The sequence below is a fragment of the Melanostigma gelatinosum genome (assembly GCF_949748355.1).
Source record: "Melanostigma gelatinosum genome assembly, chromosome: 16".
NCBI classification, from domain to species: Eukaryota; Metazoa; Chordata; class Actinopteri; order Perciformes; family Zoarcidae; genus Melanostigma; species Melanostigma gelatinosum.
In genome coordinates this window covers 1,988,658-2,012,109 of record NC_136649.1, presented here as the reverse complement: position 1 = coordinate 2,012,109, position 23,452 = coordinate 1,988,658, and the positions used below count along the sequence as shown (strand labels likewise).

General features: G+C 43.1%; 1 protein-coding gene across 2 annotated transcripts in view; it reads left to right on the top strand.

The window, feature by feature from the left end:
- rragd (ras-related GTP binding D) overlaps positions 1–23,452 on the top strand; it is a 50,357-nt gene that overhangs the window by 14,781 nt on the left and 12,124 nt on the right. For both annotated transcript variants that reach the window (XM_079286930.1, XM_079286931.1), the window contains exon 5: positions 1,517–1,659. In XM_079286930.1, the coding sequence (XP_079143056.1) occupies positions 1,517–1,659 (143 nt within the window). The remainder of the gene's footprint in view (positions 1–1,516; positions 1,660–23,452) is intronic.

The window sequence follows — 23,452 nt, the reverse complement described above, 5'->3', positions numbered from 1 at the left end:
CAGCTCTCTCTGGCCTCCTGGATTCGTTATGCCTTTTTTCTACTAAAACAAGAGGAAGTTTTCTATTTCTCATGGCCTGAGTTCGTGTTACATTACAAGCGTGCTCTGTCCGCTGCCAAAGCAGCTCATTTCTCTCGTTGCGTCTCTCTCATCCTTTACGGCTCATCAGTTTTTAGGTTTTTTCTTCTATAGATATAAAATAGATGAGATCAGATTCAGAATGGGTTCCTCGTCTCCAGCTGGTCCTGTAAAACTGGCACACATATTTGGAGACGTTCTCTCTTGAAATGTTGTCCGAGCCTCCCAAAGCAACCAGCTAAACCTTTTAATGATATCTGCCTATTTCTTGGACCAATAACACTGAATAATATTCATTTGTCACTTAGGACTGTCATTATCCCACTAGCTTTAAGACTGCTGTGGTTAAACCTCTACTGAAAAATAATACACATTGACCCAGGGCATCCTAATAATTATCGACCGGTCTCTAACCTCCCATTCCTCTCAAAAGTATACCAGACAGAGTTTGTCTCTGAAACTTTGTGTGGCTCATCTCTCTTTAATTCCATGTTATCTCTTCTGTTAATTTAAATTCATTGGAATGCACTTTGTTTGCATTCGTCTTTTTCAGTTTCATCCTTTCCTAAATTATAAAAGTGTGTATCAAAGAACAGTGAGGTTAGTGAAGCTGATTGTCAAAGAGCATGGTTTGTGTAGAGCAGGGGTCTCAAACTCATTTTCACTCCGGGCCACATCAGCATCACGGTCGCCCTCAAAGGGTCGGTTGTAAATGTAAGACTGTGTAAATGTAACTACTAAATGTAACATATTGTTAAATAACTTTCTGCATTTGATTGTTGTTTATTCAAGTGTAAAAATATTGTACTTGCAGTTATATAAATGTAAAAATATATTTAAGCACATTTCTGTTATTATAACTTAAATCCTTTTAATTTAGGGTTCAGAAACCCACATTACTCTATCAAAGATCAAACTGTTAAAGAAAATAGCAAAGACAAATATCAAACACAAGTTATTACAATAACTTTGTTCAATGCTTAAAATCCTTTCAAGGGTGCATTTGCACAATCCCACGTGAAGTATTTCATGTGTTTTAAAGCCACGTTTAAAGTAGTCTTCAATGTACTCACAATACATTTCCATTTCAAGTGTACAGTAACCAGCCAAAGAGCTGCTTCTATGTTTAAGTATCTCATCATTATGACTTTCTATCTGAGAATTATGACTTTCTATCATAGTTATGACTTTCTATCTCATAACTTCGACTTTCTATCTCATAATTTCGACTATGATGATATTTTTATTATCAAGTCGAACTTTTAAAAAAAAGAAAAAAAAAGTTTTACTTTTTTATTTTTTACTGGCGGATTCGCGGGCCACATAAAATGACGTGGCGGGCCTGGAGTTTGAGACCCCTGGTGTAGAGGATAGTCCTCTCCCTGACAGCAGGATTTGCACTTTGTGATGCTCCTCTTTGTCTCTGCCTTGTTTTCAGAACTCTGGCATTGAGAAGGCCTTCTTGTTCGATGTGGTCAGTAAGATTTACATCGCCACGGACAGCAGTCCGGTAGATATGCAGACATACGAGCTTTGCTGTGACATGATCGATGTGGTCATTGACATCTCCTGCATCTACGGGTAAGCCAACAGACTCTACAAACCAGAGCAGGTTCTGTACCATCACGAAACAGAAAACATTGCTGTAGCTCCATCAGAGGGAGTGTTAGTCAGCCTCCTCAATGTCAAAAGAATGGAATTCATGGATGGAAAGTATTTTAAGTTGTTGGTCTTCAGTAACATTGAATGTGGCTCATATTTCTTTTTTCATATAAAGACATTCTGCTAGGACCGACACATACTATTTATTAGTTCAGTTATTAAATTACGCTATACTTATTAATGGCCATGCAATACATGTGTGTATATAGGAGAATCAGCTGCCACTCAAGTTTCATTTACAAACAAGGTTTTATGATCTGCAAAATAAATGTTCAGCTTTGCGTCCTTTTACGTTTCTGAAAGGCCTGAAAGATGCTAAATTCCAAATTCAGAGAATATATGATTTAGGGATTGCCTCCACACAGCTCTCAACACGGCTGATGGTGGCTAGCACCTTTAGCTGCTAGCCACCAGCGTAACAGTGACAGTAGTGCTCTAATGGGATATAGTGCCTTGTCGCTATAGTGCCTTGTCGCTGAACCCCAACGCCTAGTATTTATCTGTGTCACATTTCTTACCACCAAATTTGAGGGATCCATGTTAAAAAACTAGTGCTGGGCAACGATTAAAATATTTAATCACATTGTTATGGCAAAGTTCAATAATGAATTATAAAGTGTAGTGTATTGCGTACTTTTATTTTAAAAGTACTGCTATATAAACAAAAGGGCAATAACATTTGGTTCACGAGATGCAGGTAGCATGTTTCATACTTAATGTGAATATAATTTATACTTTGTTGGCATCTTTTTCTGAAAACCGGATGTTCGTCTGAAGAAACCGGATGTTGTCTCACGTTCATGTTTCCGCTAACTTTCAAAGTCCTTCGCTCGCTCCCGATCTGTGCCGTTTAAATGCGTTTACGGTGAATGTCAGCATATAGGTGCACTAACATGTGAGTGTCTGCTGAGTTGACCGCAGCGATGTCCAGTAGTCTCCAGGGAGAGCAACAGCTGGTGCAGCTTCTCTTTATTTATGCCCCCCCCCCCCCCCCCCCCGACCAGAAGCGGAAGCGGAAGTCGCTTTTTCTCTACGGCAACCCTGAAGGGACATCATATCTCCAATACAAAACGATAAACATGAGACAGTCTGTTACAATAATAATGAATTAAAAATACTTACCTGTTTTTTTTGTTGTTTTATTATAATTTTTTTTTTCCCCATCTCAAAAGGCTCAAGGACACACACACACACACACACACACAGGATGTTTGCTGGCTTTTATCCCACTGTTCTTGTCATCCTCTTGTTGTTATGTCTATGTATTGTCTCTCGTCTTTCAATTTAAAAAATAATAATAATTATAATAATAAATTTAAAAAATGCGTTAACGCACGATAAAATAATAAACGGGAAATTAACGCGTTAACTTTCCCAGCACTAAAAAAAACAAATTATTGTCGATAAATATCCAATTTGTTTTTACCATTATTGTTATCGGCCTCCATTATCAGATAGTCAGTGTTGTTATTAACATGGTTTATTACTTTGATTTCGGGAGTCCTGTCTGCATCTCTGTCTGTACCCGTTCACATAGCTTGCTGCCTCCGTATTGTACTTACAGAGTAACTCTCAAATTCTGCTGGAACCCTCCCTTGATCAAGATGAAATTACAAATGCCTTTTAAACCCTTTTAGATCACATTCACAGTCATTTTGCGCACCTATTTAACGATATTTGCAAAATAAATTTCAAAAAGTAAATTTCTACCATTGTGTTTCAAAATTACATCTTTTCTTCCTGTAAAACAAAATACAATATGTGTTTACGTAAGCTCGTGCAAACCAAGCAGCAACCTCCGGTTCTGAAAAGTGAAGTCAATAAGTGCCTTAAAGCTGCATTCTCTCTAGTGTCCACCAGGGGGCGACTCCTCTGGTTGTATAGAAGTCTATGAGAAAATGACTCTACTTCTCTCTTGGTTTATTCCCTCAGTAAACATTGTAAACATGAGTTTATGGTCTCAATCTCAAGTTTCAAGTCTTCTTCAATACAGCATGATGTTAATTTCGTACATTATGGTCCATTTAGAGTCAAACAGACCATAAAGCAGGGGATGCTTTAGGGCGGGGCTTACTGTGATAGCGTTTCTATGTCACTCCTCCACAGTCCAAATATGGTCTCCCGTTCAAAAAGCAAGATGGTGACGACCAAATTCCCAAACTCGAGGCTTCAAAACGGCGGTCCACAAACCAACGGGTGACGTCATGACGACTGCGTCCACTTCGTATATAGTGGCTTGAACAGGTGAGGAGAGTTGTGCTGATGAGGGAGTGCTTGATTAGTGATCAGAGGCAGGTGAAGGGAGTTAGGCTGATGATGAGGGAGTGGCTGACAGGTAGAGTGAGGAGGGTGTGGAGCTACACACAGACACAAAGACACACACAGAACACAGAAGGCAAAGCCTAATCGTGACAAATAGTCCAGAGCGAAATGTGAAGTAAAGCCCAACGCACACTGTCTGTGCTCCTGATCCCCCTCTCCAATCAGCTCCATGGTCTCACCTCAATTATCACTCCAGCTGGGAGTATAATTGGGTCCTAATCTAAATCGGAGAACAGCTTTCAGCAAGGTGCAAAGTCAAGCAAAAACATACCGTGTGATGAGGATCGCATAACACCTCTAGCACACAACAGCAGCACAACAACAGGGCTACATGAGAATTTGGAGGCCTGCCTTGGAGACTTTTATGTCTCAGCAGGGAATATTTCTTTAATATATCTCTCTAAAGCTGGGGCTGTGGGTCAAAAAAGTCCTCAGTAATAAGTTTCTCTTTGTCCATTGCGACATTGTGACCACAGAAGATGTTATATCAGAAAGTCGGGGTATCGTAGGGGAATGTGGAAGTTGTGGGATTATGACAAATATGATGTCAAGTATCATTTCTTGAGCATCGGCTGATGTCGGATATAAGAGAATAGAACAGTGGGGTTAACATCAAATAATAATTGGACCAGCTGGACAGGTGTCATATGGTCATTGTATATCACAACACATGATGCTTTACATCAATTCATTCATTCTGTTCATGCCACATCATTTGATAAAAAAATAAGCAAATTGGCGTGCTGAGGCAAACCCAGAACTGTCGGACGAAGTACATGATCTCCCTCCCCCCTCTTCCTCTTCTTTTTGTGACTGTCATGTGGGAATAAAGTGATCCGTCTGGAATGCGAGGAGGGGCTGGCAGAGGACGAAAAGTGGGGGAGGAAGAGGAGTACACAACGGAAGGTGACAGACGACAGTATGAGCTCTAGTTTCAGATGACAGATACTGTAATTGATTTTTGCCAGTATAGATTGGTAGATTCCTGTCCCTCCTTTAGTGGCTGAGCCCCCATCTTCACGTTCTCCATTGGGCACGGATGTACTTACCACCAACTGATGATGGCGGTGCTGTAATTTGATTATTTGATCAAATCTGTGTGTGCGAGTCAGCATTCTGTTAAAGGGCTACATTTTACAGTCTTTGTCATCACCACACCTGGACCAATAAAAAGAGACAGCTATCATTAGCTAGACCCCCGGTCTTTCTGTAATCTGAGCTTGTCTATTGCTGTGTTCACACCAAACGCAAAGTGAATTTTCGAGTTGCAGCACTTGCGGGAGCTTGATCACGGGTTCAATTGAGTTTATATGCGTCACTCGCTTGACGCGCTGGAGAGGAGCAGGCGCTCCCTCCGTGTAGACGTTCCATCAATCATGGCTATAATAACCACTGTTGCTGCTTTGTGCATGTTGTAGAAGTCCCACATATCCCGGGAAACTAAACGCGGTCGCTCTGTGTTTCCCTGAGCTGTATTCACTGTTTCTAGCAAGCCACACATCGGTTGGTTTACCCCCAAATAATGAATTTAGCTGTGATTTGATTGCAATAAATGGATAAAAAGGATGCTAAAATATCTACATAATGATGCTGATTTGTCTGAATTCAAGCTGTTAGGTGTGTCCACTAGATCAGTGATTTTCAACCGCTGTGCCGCGGCACACCAGTGTGCCATGAGAGATTGCCAGGTGTGCTGTGGGAAAATGTCCAATTTCACTAAATCAGTCCAATAAAATTGCTAATGTTGCAAATACTTTGCCATTGTTGAGCGTCTGAGCTGCAATATAGTGGCTGACTAAGTAATAAATACTCTTCCATGCCAGTGGGTGGCAGTAGGTAGCGCAGTAATGACCGTGTTCATTTAAGACAGTAGAATGAAATGACGTGCGGGAGAAGTTGAGGTGACAAGACGAACAGCGATGGAGAAATATTTGAAAAGGAAAAATGCAGACTCTGAACTGGGCCCTGGACAAAATAACCCAGTTGAAAAGCCTCGTAAGGATCAACACATTGAGACTACATGTCTCTCAGTACAACGGCCCGCCAGAAAATATCATGTTTATCATAACTGGCCCGCCACACCACAGAGCTCCGGGACGAAAAGTGGCGATGTCAGCTGGCTTTTTGTGCAACATAACAAAGCATCTCACTGCGCTTGAGGGACGGGGACGTGTGATCACAGACATGTGTGAGGCAGTAAAAGTCTCCACCGCTGTGTTCCCGACTGCGCATGTTGCTGATAAACTGGGTGCACTTGGCACAGAGTTCACTCGTGATTTGCCGACTTTACAGCTCAGAAATGTAAATTTGAACTGCTCAGCAATCCGTTTGCAGTTGATGTGGAAAGAGCACCTGTGGAGCTGATAGACCTCCAGTGTAATGACACTCAAGGCAAAGTGTGACTCTGAGGGCGCTTCACAGTTTCCAAGCTTCACCCAGAAACGATGCCTTAACTCCGCCTCCATGCTGCTCAAACGCTCTGCATGTTTGGAAGCACATACTTGTGTGAGCAGCTTTTCTCTGTGATGAAGATGAACACAAACCCACACAGGAGTCTCACTGATGCACCTTCACTCAATCGTGAGGGTTTCCACAGAACCTAACTCCAGACATTAATGAACTGGCAGCCAAGAAAAGATGCCAAACATCTGGCTCTGGCACATATGCATAAATAATGTAGCCTACCTAAACATGTATTCTTTTTGCACTTTGTCCAATATCCCTTCTATCCTGTTTATTAAATGTTGACCCTGTTTGGCCCTCAACGTAGTCCCAATTTCTTATTTTGTCCTTCTCTGTGGTTGAGTTTGACACCCCTGCATATCTGCTGTATTATGCTAAAAGGTGTCATTTTGTAACGTTTTTGGTTGTTTGTGTGATCTTTTTAATGTAAAAAATGTGCCGCGGCACAGAAAAGGTTGAAAAACACTGCACTAGATGACAAAAAAAATGCTTGTTTTCTGAATGGAGCTTGGATAGATCGGAGGAAACTGGGGGTGCAACGGATCACACGCCTCACGGTTCGGATCACTGTTATTGAGTCACGGTTCGGATCATTTTTCGAATCGGCAAAAAAAGGGGAGGAGTCAAATATAACTGCTTTCCATTTATTAATTAAAGAACTTCAAGAACACATAAAGCAAATAACTTTGGTCTATAGTCTTACATAAAAACAAAGATATTGACGATGTCCAATTTGAAACAAAATAAATAAGAAAAATAAAATAAAACATTCAAGAATACTCAATTCTGTGAGTATTCTGTTTCAACTGAACTGAACTGCTCGGCAACAACTTGAGTCTATGTGTAATTCCTGTCAGGTTATGTCATTCAAATACACTGCAATAATGTTTACCATTACTGTGAAATGGTCTACAACTTTACATTTGTTTTCAAAAATATGACAATATCTCCATTGTCTGGGGAGAGGGTAGACCTTTCTGTGGTGACTGAGATATTGCTATTGGGCCCGTCTAGCTTCCACTCTGCTGCTTCTGTCAGCACCTGCCCTCTGTGTGACTCTCCCAGAGGGGGCGTGTCTGCAGCACCGGACTATGAATCTCCCACTCCTCCGTGATGAAGTGAGCGGTCACAGTCTTCGTTGCCCTGGAGCACTTTAACCAGATTTTCAAATCCTTTGTTTTCCACAACGGAGTATGGCCTCATGTCTGCAGCAATAAAGACCCCAATAGATGCTGTAATAGCTTTGGCCCGGTCTGATTCTGCCACAAATGCTTTCTTAAATGCTGCGATGATACCTTGTTGTTGTTGTGCCTGGTGTCTCTTCAACGGTTTAGTCCACCACCCTCATCCGTCATTAGAAGTTAAATGCTCCCAAACTTGCGACTTAAATGACGCCGGGAGCGTCTCAAGTTCCTCCACTCGCCATGATTTTCAATGTTAAATGTTCCACGCTCCGTTCACGTGAACACACTATTGCTTTATATCTGTTCACTGACACTGTGCATTGATGTTCGGGGACTTGTTACTTGAAAAGGAACAGCAGCAGTAGAACTTTATGACACACTATGATGATTAAACTGTTAAAAAAAATTTAAAACATACTCCGTGGTTCACAAGTGTGCCGAACTGTGAGGTGTGATCCGAACAGATAACGGATCAATCCGTGATCCGTTACACCACTAGTGCTAACGTTGGAGCTGCTCCATCAACACTGAAAACCACATCATATAGACGTAAATACGGCAGAGCCATTATAGTTTGTACGCATACATTTATACACAGTTTCATCCAGTCTACAATATGAGGTATGATAACGTTCTTGGTGAACAGCTACGACTACAGTATTTTTTTCCAGGATGTCAGTGATGACAGAAGGAGAAACTTAATGCTGATATGCTTTCATGACAGTCACGCAAATTTCCGAGGTGAGAATTTTCAAGAATTCATGTCATTTGTGCGGCCCCTCGCATCAACTCTCGTCCTTGCATTGACTTTGTATGTAATCTCGTCGCGCGAACACAGCGTAACTAGCTTCCACTTTCTCAATGGATGATGGGTGTAGCTGCACGGATCCAACAATAATGGCGACGCTTCGTACTGATGTCTTGATGAACTTTATTTTCCGTTCTCGCTCTTCCTCTCTCTCCACTCTGACACCATAGACACCACAGACACCGTGAAAACTACAAACAAAACATAAACATTTGTACGTAAATTGCGAGCTCTTGTGGAGTCTCTCCGGCAAATGTCCGTTGACAAACGGACATTTGCTAGCACACGTTGTTAGCACATATTAGCACGTTAATAATGACATAAACTACGAACTACAATCTCAAAAAATGCAACACATTTAAACGTAGAGGCAGGTCAACAACAATACACACAAATATATGTACAAATGAACACTTTACCGTGTGCACCTCTTGGATCACATGCAGAATCAGTTTACCCTGGTCGTTTACGCTTAGCTTCTGCGCGAGCTAACGACCCACAATGCCACGGTCATATGCCCACGCCCACTCTGGGTGTGGCCTGTTACTTAGCACCATACAGGACGAAATATGATACATTGGTACCATATAAACTCAAAAGAATAAACAATTACACATGTCTCCTTGACAGTTACAATGGGTCCTCCCCGATGATTAATGTTGTAAAGGGACATCTTAAATTGCAAATAGTTGATAACTTATACTATCAAAACACTTGTTGGAAAAGGGGAAAATTCGTCTTGTATCACATTCACTCTCCAGTCAGTAGCTCCCCACAGAAGATGAAGAAGTGTGTCTGCCAGCAGAGCCAGCCGATGTAGTGGGAAACACCCACTCAGGCCTGAGGCTCAGAGGCTGTTTACTCAGACATGTCCAAAAACTGTCTTTTAAGACATGTGTGGAGTTGTGTGTTACAGATACCGGTCATGCCATCGAAAAAAGATGATTCACAGTGGAAACTGCTCATAGTGGTTACAGTTACAGTGATCAACTGCTTTTATAGATGTAACAGCTTGGGGCAGAATCATTCCCAGACAAATGCTGTTGTGTTAAATTTTTTGCTTATAGAAATCAAGCAGGCTGTTCTCATCCAGCTATTCATAGCTTTTAGCCCAGGAGACTGCTGTTCCTCCCCAGTGTGAAACGAGATGCAGCATGACAGGATGTTTCGGCATTAACAGGCAATACATATAGTCAAAATCAATGTAATTACCACAATAACGAGAACAAACTCACAAGAATCAGTCACATATATTTATATGACAACAAAGCAGGTAGAACAACATACAACCCAAATAACACCATTCAACAGGCCTTTGCCCCTTCTAGCAACAGAAATTTACTCGACGCCGATGTAACATGATGGACATGATGTTTGTCTGTCCTTTGTGCCAAGGTGGTGAGCACTTCCAGGAAATTAACCTTGTTTTGAGTGGTTGACGATCGACAAGTGGGGGTTTTCCAGCTTGTGTGGGGTGTATCTTGGTTTGGTTTATATTGCAGAATTTTGGGACAGTTGGGCCCAGAACACATCAGTAAAAAGTAAAAATCAGTAAACAGGACATTTATTCTTGCAAGAAGGAAACAGAGTTGAAACACAAACAGGTTATGCATCAAGGCTGCTCAAAGGTCTGTCTCTGAGTCTCTGAAATATATACTGAGGATAACACACAAGTGCATTGGAACAGGATGATTTGCATAAAGTCTGGACATCAGTTGGATCCGTTTCTTTGATAATTCGTTCTGTCAAGGGTCATTTTATCCTAATCTCGGAAGACTTCATAGTTGCAAATCAGCCTACATATATACTGATGTGAACACAACAGATTTACTATCAACCAGTGGCGGCTGGTGGAACATGTTCTAGGTAGGGCCATCCCATCAATTTCAACAAACATCCCAGTATGATTTAATGCAAACAAATTAAAGTATCAAACACGCATTACTACTTTGCAGTTAAATACAAAACATTCATTCCAACATGAAAAAAAGCATTAAATGACACTTATATAACATAATATAAAATAACATGTTTATTTATTGAGATGCCCCTATGGACCTTGTTATAGGAGGTAAAGATCAGGAGAAGTAAACATGAAGTGTAATTATGAATACTGATGTTAAATTAAGCGATGATGAGTTTTCACTGTTAATTTTAACATCTCTATTACATGTTGATGCCTCCATGACCAAGTTAAGCAGATGAGACTGAGGACAACTATGTAGAAGAAAAGATGTTCACTTTGTCTAATATGTAGCTTGACAGAGTTCTCATGTGTGTCCTGGTGTTCTCATGTTTCCTTACCTCCTCATCCCTCACTCCCTAACTGTCCGTGCTGGATCTCTCCCCGTTGTTTTAAAAAGCTAAATAAATGATTAGCATGACGTCATCCAGCTAGCCCAGGGGTCGGCAACCCGCGGCTCCCTGAGTCTTTGTGCAAAAAAAAAAGGGAATTTTTTTATTTATTTTTTATGTTTTTGTCAGTGGACAATCTTTCAAAGGGAACACCTCATATCTTGGATTTTGAGGTGATACTGTGTCACGGAAAATAAAAAACGTTTTAATATTTAGTCAACTAAAATGTGCGTCACATCCTATTACGTCGCCGTCAAGTGCCTTCCCCTGCAGGTGGCTCGTCGTGATTGCAGACTCGGTAAGGTTATCAATGGATAAATACAAAAAAAGAAAACTCCTGGAAGAAAATATAAAACAGAGAATTTAATTCTGCGTGGATGTATTTATTTGCGTTCACTGCCAACAACGCTGGCCTACCTGTATGCTTAATATGTGGCGAGAAATTTGCAAACAACAAAAAATCGAATGTTGAAAGACACTTTCAGACCAAACACACAGCATTTGCTGAAAAATATCAAGCTGGAGATGCGCTAAATATCGCTCCCGCCTCACAGATGACAGCCTGTAGTCCTGTTTGAAGCTCAAAGTCACATCTTACAGCCCTGACATAGAGAAACTCTGCAGCGATGTTCAGAAACAAAAGTCACATTAAACAGGTGAGAACGCTATCATTTAATAGGCTATTATCTTGGAGAAAAATATTTATTTTAGATCCTGAACTGATGTCGTTGTGTTTTTATGTTCAGGCGCGACGGTTGATGGCTGTACGTGTCTGAGGAAAGACGAGGATGACATCGCACTGAAATGGACTTTAGTCTTACTTAAATACAAACTGCCTATTTTTTTATCTGTACTCATTTTAAGATATTAGGCTGCAGCTATGTTATATTTATTTCAAAGTAAGCTACTTTTTATTTAATATTTTTTCCACAAACATGGGGAGAGGACTTGTTCTGTGTTTGATTCACTTCTGCAGCTATATGTTATATTTATTTCAAAGTTATTTTATTTATTTTCCACAAACATGAGGATCCAAATAGACTTGAATTGTTCCGTGTTTGATTCACTTCTGCAGCTATATGTTATATTTATTTCTAAGTTATTTCCCACAACTATGGGGAGGACTCAAGGCCTGCATATTTCTGTGTTTAGTTCTGTGACCTCAATGTAGGCCTACACATGCCAGTGTATTTTTTTTCTCCTCTTCATGAAAGTTAAAATAGCAATAAAATGTCAATAATTGTCTTTATTCTTGTTCTATTATTTCATAAATACAACAAACTATAGATTTTGTATATATAATATAACTACATATAAAACTTATATAAGCTGTGATATCGAATAGCTTTTGCGGCTCCAGACACATTTTATTTGGTGGAAAATAGAGCAAAATGGCTCTTTGGACAGTAAAGGTTGCTGACCCCTGAGCTAGCCAAACCTGTCTGGTACAGCTAGTAGTGAAGCTTCGCATGTAGTCTGCTGTCTGATTGTGAGGTCAGGCTGATCTGATATCAGCTCTTTGGCTGCAGAATCTCCGCCAAAGTTCTCCTCTCAAACGGGGGTTGGAGGAGGAGTGCTCGCGCTGGCACTCGCCTGTAGAGACTTCTCCTGACGAGAATGCACAGCTAGGGGGGCAAAATCTTTTTGGCCCCACACTAAATCTATTTGAGGGCGCTGATTGGCTAAATTGTATGTCACTCATCTTGAATCAGCAATTGGCTAAACTGCTTTATAGACCCGCCTCTTTTGGCCCAAAACGATTAGGCCCCCCTAGCTACGCGTTCTCAGACGTGTCGTGCACACAGGCGGAGAGCACGAGTTTTTCCAACAAACACGTATTTCACCACACACTGAAGAGCACGGGCCATTCAAATATTATTCACATCAGAGGGAACAATATTAACCATATAATAAAAACGACACCATAGAAAACGGTAGTAAAGCTACTGCAGATGTAAAAAAACAAAAGAAGTTCACTTACCAAAGCTGCTGCTCACTATTTAAAGACAAAGTGCATCGTCCTTTCTTTGTTAACAAAGAGTTTAATCACACGGTTGTTCAGTACATCCGTGTGTTTTAGTTCCAGTAAGAAATCCTTCTGGATTCATGGACGCCAGTGAAGACAGTCGAGCCTCCCCAGGTTGAATAGGTTTTAATGTGTTTGAGGCTGAAAATGTCCGCTCGACAGAGGCAGCAGATTGTTACCGCCCAACATGCCAAAACTCAAAAAATGTAATGTCACGTAAAAACTTCTTACGTATATTTAACCTTTAACTCTTACTACTACAAAGTTCTGCTAGCTAGTTTCACAACAGTCACGCTAGCCCACTGACCAATCAAGCCGAATGCTAATGCTTACGTACTTATAGGCCAGCTAGAAGCTCTGACATGTCAAAGAATACGCCCAACACGTCAAACTAAAGATCTGATTGGTTGTAGACTATGACAATCAACAATATCGTCTCCATTTACTTAAACTGCAAAGGGATTCACTTGTAATTCTGAAGGCCTCCGTGCAGATTGTTTTACTTAGAGACAGCACAGAGGTGAAATCTGATTGGATAAAAGCTCTACTTAAAACAAGCTGTGCTGGAAGCAGAGCAACTGAGGAAGACAGTAGTTGTGCAATGAGAAAATAGGCTAATGCAGTGGTTCTTAACCTGGGTTCGATCGAACCGCAGGGCTTCAATCGAACCGCAGGGGTTCGATGAGTCACCGTTCGGTGTGAACGCAGCATAACGGTATGGTGGCTTGGGTATCCCTACGGTGACTTGGGTAGCCCAAAAAGCATGGAGAAAGCTAAAACTTATGCTGCGTTCACACCGAACGGGGCGCTCGGTGTGAACGCAGCTTAAGGAATAGACGTCATTCATTTTTAAAGCGGCGGCTCACTTGATCGCAGTGTGTGTCTGCCGAGGGGTTCGGCAGACACACACTGCGAGGTAGTTTACATGTAAAGTCATGGATAAGGATGTTGGCGGCGCGAGCAGTCGCAGCGGCCCCTCGCGGTCCCGGAAAAACAGTGTTTTCGTCTTTTTCGTCTAGTTTGTCTAGTTTGCCGCTGTGTTCGTCATGCCCGACGGACTTATATCGCAAAACACAACAATACAGCCGTGAGTTTCTTCTTGGAAAAAGTACAACTTTCTTCAACTTGGAAGCCAAACTCTCCGTGGATCTTAGCAGCCTGGGACTTCTCTGCTCCCCCCATTGTGTCAACCCCCACCCGGTAAGGAGACAGCGCAAGCGGTGCGAGAGGAAGCAAAAGCGGGGAAAGCGTGGAGGTATCCGGGCTAGGCTAGCGGCTAGCCCACACAAGCCGGCAATTCCAACATTACTCATGGCAAATGTCCGTTCACTGGACAACAAGATGGACAATATACGGCTACTCAGAACCAAGCGTGAGGTGAGGGACTGCTGTGTTTACGTGTTCACGGAAACATGGCTCCACCACAACATCCCGGACTCCGCTATTCAACTGGACAAGCTAACATGCTACCGAGCAGACAGAGACATAGTTAGCGTGGGCAAGTCCCGCGGCGGCGGTGTGTGTGTTTACATCAGTGATGCTTGGTGTCGAGACGCTACTGTTGTTAACCAACACTGTTCCCCGCTGGTGGAGTTTATGGTTTTAAAGTGCCGTCCTTTTTACCTGCAGAGGGAGTTTTCAGCCATTCTACTGGTGGCTGTTTATATACCTCCGAGCCCCAACAACAAGGACAGAGAGGAGGCACTCAGTGAACTTTACAGAGCCATCAGTGAGCAACAGACAGCATACCCAGACGGCCTTCTCATCGCTGCTGGAGACTTCAACCATGCTAACCTAAAAACTGTTCTGCCTAAAATATACCAGCATGTTGATTTTCCAACCAGGGAAAACAACAAATTAGACCTAGTCTACACATCGATCAAGGGAGCGTACAAGGCGTCCCCCCTCCCCCACATTGGCCTCTCCGACCACCTCACTGTCTTGCTGAAACCGGCCTACAGAGCAAGGGTAAAGGTTACCAAACCGGTTTCAAAACAGGTACGGGTGTGGCCAGAGGACAGTACTGCTGCACTTCAGGACTGCTTTGGTACTACAGACTGGGACATGTTCAAGCAGGTAGCCACCTACAACCATCACATTAACATTCAAGAATACACAGAGACAGTCACAGGTTACATCACCAAGTGCATTGATGATGTAACTACCACCAGAGCCATCACCATCCGAGCCAACCAGAAGCCATGGCTGACAGGGGAGGTCCGCACACTGCTCAAGGCTCGCGACACCGCCTTCAGAGCTGGAGACCCAGCTGGGCTGGGAGCAGCCAGGGCTGACCTGTGCCGTGGCATCAGGAAAGCTAAACAACTGTACACCAGGAAAATCACAGGACATTTCAAAGACAGCAGGGACTCACGGAGCCTGTGGCAGGGCATTAGGACCATAACGGACTACAAACTACCGCCACAGACCTGTGACAGTCACACCTCCCTGCTTAACAACCTCAATGGCTTCTTTGCACGCTTCGAAGCACAGAACAACACACCTGCGCAGAAAACCACCCCCCCCACCGACGACCAGGCTCTGTGCCTGTCCCCAGCCAGTGTGAGGAGCACACTGCTGAGGATTAATACCCGCAAGGCTGCGGGACCTGACAACATTCCTGGTCGTGTGCTGAGGGACTGCGCAGAGGAGCTCACGGATGTCCTCACCGACATCTTTAACACCTCCCTGAGCCAGGCTGTTGTTCCCACGTGCTTCAAGGAAACCACCATCATTCCTGTGCCGAAGAAGTCATCTCCAGTCTGCTTCAACGACTACCGCCCCGTCGCATTGACTTCTACCATCATGAAGTGCTTCGAAAGGCTGGTCATGAAGCAGATCAAATCCACCCTTCCTCCCTCCCTGGACCCGTTTCAGTTTGCTTACCGAACTAAACGGTCCACAGAGGATGCAATCTCCTCCGCTCTACACCCAGCCCTCACACACCTGGACACTAAGAACTCCTACGTCAGAATGCTGTTCATAGATTTCAGCTCAGCATTCAATACAATCATCCCCCAGCAGCTTGTGTGTAAACTTACAGACCTGGGCCTCAGCCCCTCTCTCTGCAACTGGTTGTTGGACTTCCTCACAGAGAGACCACAAGCTGTTCGGGTCAACAACAACACTTCGAACACACTAACACTGAGTACGGGGGCCCCCCAAGGTTGTGTGCTCAGCCCCCTTCTCTTCACCCTGCTGACCCATGACTGTAAACCCAACTACAGCTCCAACCACATCGTGAAGTTCGCTGACGACACTACCGTGGTAGGTCTCATCAGCCACAACGATGAGACTAACTACAGGAAGGAAGTGAACCAGCTGGTCCGTTGGTGCCAAAATAACAATCTCTTCCTCAATGTGGGGAAAACAAAGGAGATTGTTGTTGACTTCAGGAGAACCCCCTCCCAACCCCCCCTCCCTCTGAACATCAATGGTGCTGCTGTGGAGCAGGTGAGCAGCACCAAATTCCTGGGTGTGACAATCACAGATGACCTCACCTGGAACAGCAACACCACTGCACTGGCAAAGAAGGCCCAGCAACGCCTGTACTTCATCAGGAAGCTCAAGCGAGCAGGAGCCCCCCCCCCCATCATGCTCTCATTCTACCGAGGCGCCACTGAGAGCATCCTCAGCAGCTGCATCACGCTGTGGTTCGGAAGCTGCACCGCCTCCAACCGCAAGAGCCTGCAGCGCATTGTGAACTCTGCCCAGAGGATCATCGGAGTCTCACTCCCTACACTACAGGACATTTACAACACCCGCCTCACCCGCAAAGCACTCGGCATTGCGGGTGACCCCACCCACCCCTCCAACAGCCTCTTCAGCCTCCTGCCTCCAGGGAGAAGGTTCCGCAGTCTCCGTTCGAGCTCTACCCGGCTGAGGAACAGCTTCTTCCACCAGGCGGTCAGGATGCTGAACTCTCTCCCTCCCTCTCTCCTCTCGCTCCCCCTCTCTCCCCTCCTGCCATCTCTGCCATCTCTCCCCTGACCTCTCTACCCTCCCCCTCACCCACCTTTCCACACTGCCTCAAATGGAACATACCAGGACATCTACTCCCCCTCACACCCCTTCCCTCATCCAGCACCAGTCACTTTTTTATCTATTTATTTTAATTTTATTCTCTGCTGCTACGAACATAAACCCCCCTCACACACCCTTCCCTCATCCAGCACCAGTCACTTTTTATTCTCTGCTGCTACTTGTTAATCCTTTATCTAGGCCCTTATGTTCTTAACTTTTTTTTTTTTTTTTTTTCCTATTTTATTCTATTTTATTCTATTATATGTTATATGTTCATGTCTATATTACACTGTGGGACTGCAAGAAACGGCATTTCGAATTTTCTGTATGCATAACACATGTGGAAACTTTGACAATAAAGTGAACTTTGAACTTTGAACTTTGAAGTCAATGCACAGACGCAAATGGTTGCGAATGACGTGAATGGTTGCGAATGACGCGAATTTCCACCGGGCTGCGCGAATGACGCTGGAAACCGTTTGTTACAACGTATCTTTGTGAGCAATCCTTTTCGAGGATGGTGGACATGAAAACGAAGAAAAGGAACAGACTTTGTTGCGAAAATGATATGAGAGTGGCACTTGCCAAGGTGAAGCCGCGCATTTCTGAACTTGTATCTGAAAGGCAACAGCAAAAGTCACATTGATTTGCAGTAAATATTCACTGAGTTATGTTTTTGTGTGAAATTCATGTTTTGTTTGTCGACAAACTGATCCTCACAGCATCGTACGAAGTTGCGTACCTGATCGCAAATCATTCATTGAGTTATGTTTTTGTGTGAAATTTATGTTTTGTTGGTTTTGTTCTAATAAAATATATACCTATGTTTTGAAGAAATAATATTTTATTTTTCCAATTACGAAGGGTTCGGTGAATGCACTGATGAAGCTCGCAAGGTTCAGTACCTCCAATAAGGTTAAGAACCACTGGGCTAATGGGAAAGATATTTAGGATACATGTAGTGCAGGGGTCTCTAACTGGCGGACTGCGATCCAGACTGAGGACCTAAAATCGATATTTCTGAATCATATATCTTCGGCAGCGAGATTGTACTTTAACCGGCGCATCTTATTCCAGCCGTTACGGTACTTGTTCAGCGGTGCAGGAAACACACCGACCAATGCGTTGTAAATCACATCACGTGATGCAGCTCAGCCAATCAAATATGTGTATTCTGACAAGTTTCCTTACTCGAGCTAGGTTTTCACACACCGTGATAGATGGGGGAGAGACGAGGAAATAGAAACAAGAGCAGGAAAATTGCGCTAATCAGAGACAGGTTATCTCACATGACGTTCTCCAAAAAGAGAAACGTGTTCAGAGAGAATAGAATTTATAAGCAAGAATGAACCGACTCTTCTATGTTAATTCTTCCCACAGGCAGTGTGTCATATGTTCAGAAACCGTAACTATTGATAAAAGTGGCAAATGAAGCGCACTACGAGGCAAAGCACAACTCCTTTGAACAAACGTACCCACTCACATCTGAATGAAGACACAGAAAATAAACCTAAGAGCCCAATATGATCAGAATCCTAACACATGAATTCACTGTCCAACAATGTTACCAGAGAGAATAGAGCTGAAACAAGTGTTAATAACCACAGATAAAGTCCATGCTCACTGATTTCTCTTTTTAGATGACAAAAATATGATATTGTGGCTTTTTGATTGACATCACTTCACACCTGAATGAACTGAATTTAAAGCTGCAGGACAACTCAGTGAAATAAATTTTTCTAAAATGAATTACTTTATTTTAAGATGCACATTCTTCAAAAGCTTTCTGTTATGTCAGTTATTCTTTAATCAAGACATTATTTTACTTGAAATGAGAAGAACATTTATTCATGTATTCTTTATAATCCATCCAGTTAAATTTTAAAACTGAGAACAATAATTTGTTAAAATATAATTGACTTTCTTTATTTGATAGTTGTTGACTACACAGAGACGTTGTTACTACTACTAGGCTTCTTGAATATATATTAGTGCTGGGTAAGTTAATTGACGCCGACAATTATTTTATCCAATTTTTTAAATTTGTTTTTAATTTTGATAGTCCGTTGCTCACTGGCAGCAGTGGAGGAAGTCTTCAGCAGACTACGTTGATGCAGCGTGTGGGAGAAGTATAGTTCGATAAACAAAAGCAAGACAAGCTAACAAAAGCCACAGAGAAGTGGAGACAAACTGCAGCTGATTAGTAACGATTAGTTACTCGCGTTTGGTGTGAACGCACCTTTAGGATCGCAACGAATGACGGCATGAATGAGCCTCAAGAATGAGCTAAGAAAGTTAGCGGAAAGATTAATGTGAGACAGCATCCGGTTTTCAGAATAAGATATTTCAGAATAAGATAACAAAGTATGAATTATATTCACATGAGTATACACAAGTATAAAACATGCTAACTGAACCTAATACACCTAAATTGTGAGTAAAGTGTCTTTATTCTTTGATCGCTGGCTCACCATCATCACCTCGGAGTTACAGCATTATAGTGATGAACAGTAGAGCTGCATTCACATGCTCTGACTGTCATAAAGACAGACATTTTTGCTGAAACCTGCTGAAACATGTTATTCCTGTTGCACAGCAGTGGAACGTTACACATACAGTCACACACTGAGCACAGATAGTGAAGAGATAGAACTGCTGCTGTGTAAAGGGAACACTGCTGTTAAAAAGCACCGTATTTGTTTTAATAAGTGTTTGCAAACCAAATGTTATTGCCCTTTTGTTCATATAGCAGTACTTTTTAAATAAAAGTGCACAATACACTACTTTTTAATTCATTATTGAACTTTGCCATAACAATGCGATTAATCGCGATTAAAAATTGTAATCGTTGCCCAGCACTAATATATATATATATATATATTAGGGGTGTAACGATACGCGTATTCGTATTGAACCGTTCGGTACGAGGCTCACGGTTCGGTACGCATGACGAACCGAATACGTTTGAATTAAAAAAATAAAAAATAAAAATTTTAAAAACCTTTATTTAACCAGGTAGTCCCATTGAGATTAAAAATCTATTTTGCAAGATGTAAGTAACAATGCAAGATGTAAGTAACAATACGACATAACATTAAGGAGCAGTTTTTGTTTTTTATGCTTATGTGTTGCTAAGAAGACACCCCAGAAGATGGGTCACTCAGGTATAGTTCCATCATTGTTCAAAGTCAAAGAATAACTTCATGATGTTAGTTGTAATGAATAAATATATTTTAAAATCAAGTACATTTCTCTGGCATTTATAGTTTTCTACTGTACCGAAACGTACCGAACTGTGGCGCCACTGTATTGTACCGAACCGTTACACCCCTAATATATATATATATATATATATATATATATATATATATATATATATACACACACACACACATGTGGTGTGTGAAGGAGAGGTACTGCAGGTCCTTCCTTCCTGCTGCTGTCAGGCTGCACAACCAGCTGTGCTCCCAGTAGACCACCAAACACTAACAGCACTAAACATCTGCAATAAAAAACATACTGTCTGTAAATATAATATTTTTATTTTTAGTTATATTTAGTTATTGTGGATTTTTGTACTTTTTTACTAAGTTGATACTCTTACTGTTTATATGTTATTGTTGGAATGCTGTTAAGCATCCCAACTATTGTTATCCTGTTTCTTTATTGTTGGAATGCTGTTAATCAGAGTGCGTGATGTCACCGCTAGAGTGAAGAGCAGCTTGAGATTCTTGTGAAAAAAACATTTGTATTTTGCCACTGTGTCCACAATCTTCACTCTTCATGTATAATTTTTGTCTAATATTGTCCTTGTCGTAGAAAAATTACTGTGAAATCCCACAGATTTCCACATTTGACACGGAAGCCGTTAATTGAGAGGAAAACCAACTTTCTGCTCCATAGAGACCAATGTTAAATTTTGCTTCAAGAACACGGTAGCCCATTTCTAGATCGCCAATTAAGCCACATTTTTTACACGACAGACACAGTTTTTACAGGATCTGTTCTTCAACTCATCCTTCCTCAAACTTATTAATATCGGAGCAATAGGAGCTACGGTTATGGGAGATTTGAGGATTTGTTTGAGAGGTGTTTCCCTGTTCTATTTCATCCTTACTGACCGCCAGAGGCAGTGCTTAACACTGGATATCTTCCGTCGCGCGCATGCGCAGGTCGAATATTTATATCAACAAAGTCACGTGTGACCTCGGATGACCCCCGTCGTCTATAACTTCCAGTGTCATCCTGAGCTCAGTCCTTTTTTTCTTCTCGCGTCGCAGGTTAGCTACCATGGTAGCATAAACAAGGATGTGTCTACGATCAAGACATATTAGAGCTCGTCGCTGTAGCCTTGTGACTACCGGTCGGAGTTGCGGTTCTCTCGCCCTCCAAAGGCTGCGACGAGCTGTCCCTCTTCGGAGGGAACGGTGTGTTCGCCGTTCGGACATCGAGCCCCGGACTGGTGGACGCCCCTATCATCGGTCGTCACCAGTCTGATAAGGGCCAGCTAAGTCGTGATGACAGCAATCGGTAAGATCGATTAACATTGTTTTCTATAACAGTTGTTTGTTCCACGGTTGGCAGAGCGCTTCCGCTCTAGTTAATCGAGTGGCGCGCTAACGAGAGCGTAGAATTACGCTGTCGGCCCGCCCTTCACAGTGTTACGGCTATCACAGTTAGCAGAGTGTTCCTGCTCAGGCAAACTTTGTGAGACACTAGATCCGCATTGGCGTTGTGTACATGGAGATTTAATCTTTACATCTGACGTAATTCGCAGTTAGCAGTGTCTTCACTCAGGCTAACTTGGATGCTAGCTGGCAGAGCGTCCCCGCTCAGGTTAACTCAGTGGGAAACTAGCTAAACAAAGCTGATACTGGGGCTGTAGCCATCAACTTTGTATCCTTACGGCTGTCACAGTTAACAGAGCGTCCCCGCTCAGGTTAACTCAGTGGGAAACTAGCTAAACAAAGCTGATACTGGGACTGCGTCCATCAACTTTGTATCCTTACGGCTGTCACAGTTAACAGAGCTGTCACAGTTAACAGAGCGTCCTCGCTCAGGTTAACTCAGTGGGAAACTAGCTAAACAAAGCTGATACTGGGGCTGTGGGACTGCGTCCATCAACTTTGTAAACCTTACGGCCGTCACAGTTAACAGAGCATCCCCGCTCAGGTTAACTCAGTGGGAAGCTAGCTAAACAGAGCTGATACTGGGGGAAACTAGCTAAACAAAGCTGGTACTGGGGCTGTGGCCATCAACTTTGTAGCATTACAACGATCACAGTTAGCGGAATGTGCTCGCTCAGGCTAACTCGGTGAATGCTAGTTATACTAAATCAACATTGAGGTTGTGCCCATTGATGGTTTTTACGCATTACGGCTGTCGAGTTCGCTCCGGCTAACTAGACTAAGCTAATACTCGGATTGTGTCCATTGATTGTTGTAAACATTATGGACATATCGGTAGCGGATATCAGTTAGCAGAGTGCCCTCGCTCAGGCTAACTGGTAGCACACCAAGAGTTACAGCACCTGTCCAAGTGAAGAGTGTCCTCGCTCCCCTCTCACTGCAAGGACTGTGGTTTTTTTTGTCCGTTTTCACAGTAGCAGAGTGCTCTCGCTCAAGCTAACTGGTGGGGCACCAATATCTGCAGCAACTATCCGAGTGAAGAGAGTGTCCTCGCTCCCCTCTCACTATGAGAACTGTTTTCCTGACCTGTTCCACAGTGGCAGAGTGCTCTCGCTCAAGCTAACTGGTGGGACACCAATATCGGCAGCAACTATCTTAGTGAAGAGTGTCCTCGCTCCCCTCTCACTGTACGGACTGTGTTCTTTTTTGTCCGTTTTTTACGGTAGCAGAGTGCTCTCGCTCAAGCTAACTGGGGGGACACTAATATCTGCAGCAACTATCTTAGTGAAGAGAGTGAGCTTAGAGAGTGTCCTCGCCCCTCTCACTTTGCCTGACCTGTTTCCACAGTAGCAGAGTGCTCTCGCTCAGGCTAACTGGTGGGTCACCAATATCCGCAGCGGCTGGCCAAGGGAAGAGTGTCCGAAGGATCACTCGCCACTGACTGCCCCCTGCCTGTTCTCTCAACATTCAGCAGAGCGCTCCCGCTCGGACTGATTTGGAATTCCGCATAAACTAGTGGGACAAGGGTTCCACCAGAATCGCGGCCATGTTAAACTCTCCCGGCTGTAGGACCTGTATAGCTCCTCTTCAGCCGGAGGACGGCCCTGACCTCTTGCCCTAGCAGGGAGAACCCAGGCAGGACCTGCGGCATCACGCCTTGAGCAGTAAGGTCTGCTAGGCTGGCCGAAGTGGAACACCTGATGCGGGAGGTCTACCTCCCCCTGTCAGGGCAGCTGAATCCAGACCAACCTACCCTGGTCATTTGTATGGCGCTTGCACGCCGGGCATACACAGCAGCTGGAACATCCACCTGTGAGTGCCTTCTTCAGGCACCTTCCCGCCCTCACCACCTTTTCTGTTCCTCCCTCCGAGGAATATCTGAGGGAGTTGCGTGCATGGTGGA